Raw genomic sequence first — 3,310 nt, forward strand, 5'->3', positions numbered from 1 at the left:
GGCACGCATGCATGCAAGTACAGTAATTGTCCCTGAGCCATATACAAATGTCTGATGCCATAATATTACAACCTGATATATTCTCTTCAAAGCATTCTAAATTTCATATTTCTTGTTGTGCAACTCTTGCAAACCACGCTAAACATTGTGCTCGGCAATGATAAAATATGGCAACAAAGCCGGGTTGCCAGTATATCAAGGTTCTGCTAATATTTCCTCTTTCCAGGGCCATGCATAGCTTATTCTGTGCCAAAATATTGCAGCCTACCTAAAATGTTACCTCATCAAAACGTACTGTAACTCGGTAGATTTCACCCTCCTTCCAATGCCGTGGATATGTGTGTGTAATGTGTTTGTGTCTTTGTATTTGTGTGTGTGTCTGTGTTGTGATGTGTGTTTGGATACTAGTAAATGATAAGGTGGATAAGACCGTGTTGTGTAAATAGCATTTTAGTAAAGAAGAAATTGTGCACTATTTCTAAAACCATTTCTCACCTGTATGTGTTCTCATATGTACGGTTAGATCAGACAAGTCAGCCGTCCTGTACCAGCACTCTCCGCACTCATAGGGTTTTTCTTCACCGTCTTGAGCCATGTGTTTGACCGAGCCGTTTTGTACTGAAGCAACAGCACAAGAAGAAGTAGACGAAGAAGCAGAATGTTGACAAGGGTCACGATTATAAGGTTTCACACCTGAATGTTTTTTCATATGTCTTTTTAAGGCGCCCTTGTGAGCCGTCCTGAATCCGCACTCTCCGCACACGTACCGTTTGTCTTCCGCGTGTTTAGCCGTGTGTTGATCTAGGTTGCTTTTTGTTGCGCCAGAATAATCGCACTGGTCACACTTGTAGGGTTTCTCACCGATGTGTCTTCTCATATGTACAGTCAAGGAAAAACTGAAAGCAGTCCTGTAGCCGCACTCCCCACACATGTAGGGTTTTTCTCCGGTGTGTTTAGTCATATGTTGGTCTAAATTTCCTTTCCGTGCAGCAGAATAGTCACACTGGTCACATTTATAGGGTTTCTCACTTGTATGCTTTTTTATATGTTCGAATAGTTTAAATTTGTTAGCAGTGCTGTACCTGCACTCATCGCACATGTATGGCTTTTCTCCGGTGTGTTTAAACATGTGTTGGTCTAAATTTCCTTTCCGTGCAGCAGAATAGTCGCACTGGTCACATTTATAGGGTTTCTCACCTGTATGCCTTCTCATATGTTCGAATAGTTTAGATTTGTGAGCAGTCCTGTATCCGCACTCATCGCACATGTAGGGGTTTTCTCCAGTGTGTTTAAACATGTGTTGGTCTAAATTTCCTTTCCGTGCAACAGAATAGTCGCACTGGTCACATTTATAGGGTTTCTCACCTGTATGCCTTCTCATATGTTCGAATAGTTTAGATTTGTGAGCAGTCCTGTATCCGCACTCATCGCACATGTAGGGGTTTTCTCCAGTGTGTTTAGCCATGTGTTGGTCTAAACTTCCTTTCTGTGCAGCAGAATAGTCGCACTGGTCACATTTGTAGGGTCTCTCGCCAGTATGTTTTCTTGTGTGTATGATCAGGTTAGCCTTTGTGGCTGCCCTATAGTCACATTCCGTACACGCAAAGCGTCTGTCCACAGTACGTTTCACTGCAAGCCTGTCCGTCTGTTCCATTCGACTCTGTTTGGGAGGACGGTCAGATTCTACTCCGCACTTTTCCTCGCAGGGAGTGTCCCCTTCCATGTTGTTCTGCTGCATTGTAGTGTCTAATGCCTCGTTGCTGCTTTTCTCGTCCCCAGGGTGTGCAGTTGACAGATCGTCCATAATGGCCTCGCTGCTCAAAATTTCCATTTCTGAAGACAACAATTAGTCATTCAAAGTTAAACAAACTACCTGCCACTAAAAAAGTCAAGACTATTGTCTGTCCAGGTCAAACTATTTTAAAAAAATCAAAGTTCTGCTGCAGTACCAAGGTCACACACCAGGGGGCTGAAAATTGACCTTGATCATTCGTCTTCCCAACCCCTCCCACATACTAGTACTAAATATTATTACAATCCATCCAGAGGTTCTAGAGCTATGTTGATCACAAATATCCGGACACACAAAATAAAAGACACGCAGACACACCAGAAACTATACCTCCATTTTGCATGGAGGTAAAGATAGCAGACACTCCAGGAGGCAAATACTATCTATATTAACCTTCTTGTCCTATAACAATACTATATATGACATAGTATATACAAGGGGTATCCAGTATCCTAGATCATAAGCACGCGCGCATATGATTATAAGGCACACGCGCATGCATGCACGCACTCACATGTATACACTCACATACATTACGCACATACATCATTTATTGATTACTTTCACACACATAAATACACACGTAAAACGAATACTGAATACAATAACGAATACAATATGTACAAATCTTCCAAATGCTTCAGAGTTGTTAAATCATCAAACCGTTGCATTGTTTATCCTTGTGGATGTCCGGAAATCACTGAGCGCAAATCACTTTACGTCGTAATTCCCGCTAGCCCGAAGTGTCAACACTGAAATCTATTAAACCCCTGTTTCTTCAGTTAAAAAGAATCAGCAGACGTAGAGAGGACAAAACAGAAAACAAGTTGTGTAACCTACCGGTTTATGGCGCTGAATAGTCACTGAAGCGTTGAATCGTGGCGAAAATGACTCCAACTGGAGACAAAGGAATCATCCGCGTTTTACTCCGGCAAATCAAAATGGCGGACAGTGGAACTGGGGAGGTCAAAGGTTAAAGGTGATTGACCTTCGACATCCGCGTCCTGAGTGTCCGCCATTTTTTATTTGTCGGTGCATCACATTCCTTTCCAATTTGACGTCATTTATCCACAATTCAACGTCTCAGCGATCGAGTATCTCCATACAACGGTAGGTTAGGCATGATTAAACTACTTTTCTACCCCGGAAGTGCTCATCCGTTCTCAAATACTTAAAAACAGCAGTTTGTTTTTAATATCGACAAGGCAAGGAGCAACAAGGTTCGATATATTTATTGCATCAAGTCTGAATCATTTTCCCTTTGTGTCGTGGGGAGGGGTGCGTTTGTGTTGTGTGTCCGTCTAATCTGTATGTGTGAGTAGCTAACGTTATGTGTTGTGTGTATGGTTCGTGTGTGTGTGTTATGTGTGTGTGCATATGATGTATGTGTGAGTAGCAGCTAACCTTATGTTAATTATGCGGTTCGTGTGTGTGTGTGTGTGTGTGTATGTGTGTCGTATGTGTATGTGTGTGTATGTCTGCATCTGCATCTGCATATATACCCCCAAATGACCCCGC

At 42.4% G+C, this 3,310-nt stretch overlaps 1 protein-coding gene across 1 annotated transcript in view; it reads right to left on the reverse strand.

The window, feature by feature from the left end:
• LOC118408188 (zinc finger protein 845-like) overlaps window positions 1-1,831 on the reverse strand; it is a 7,018-nt gene extending 5,187 nt beyond the window's left edge. Inside the window, exon 1 of the mRNA XM_035808823.1 lies at window positions 496-1,831. Within this exon, the coding sequence (XP_035664716.1) occupies window positions 496-1,831 (1,336 nt within the window). The remainder of the gene's footprint in view (window positions 1-495) is intronic.
• Between the last annotated feature and the right edge of the window lie 1,479 nt (window positions 1,832-3,310).

This window comes from Branchiostoma floridae, unplaced genomic scaffold (genome assembly GCF_000003815.2).
Source record: "Branchiostoma floridae strain S238N-H82 unplaced genomic scaffold, Bfl_VNyyK Sc7u5tJ_1560, whole genome shotgun sequence".
Lineage (NCBI taxonomy): Eukaryota > Metazoa > Chordata > Leptocardii > Amphioxiformes > Branchiostomatidae > Branchiostoma > Branchiostoma floridae.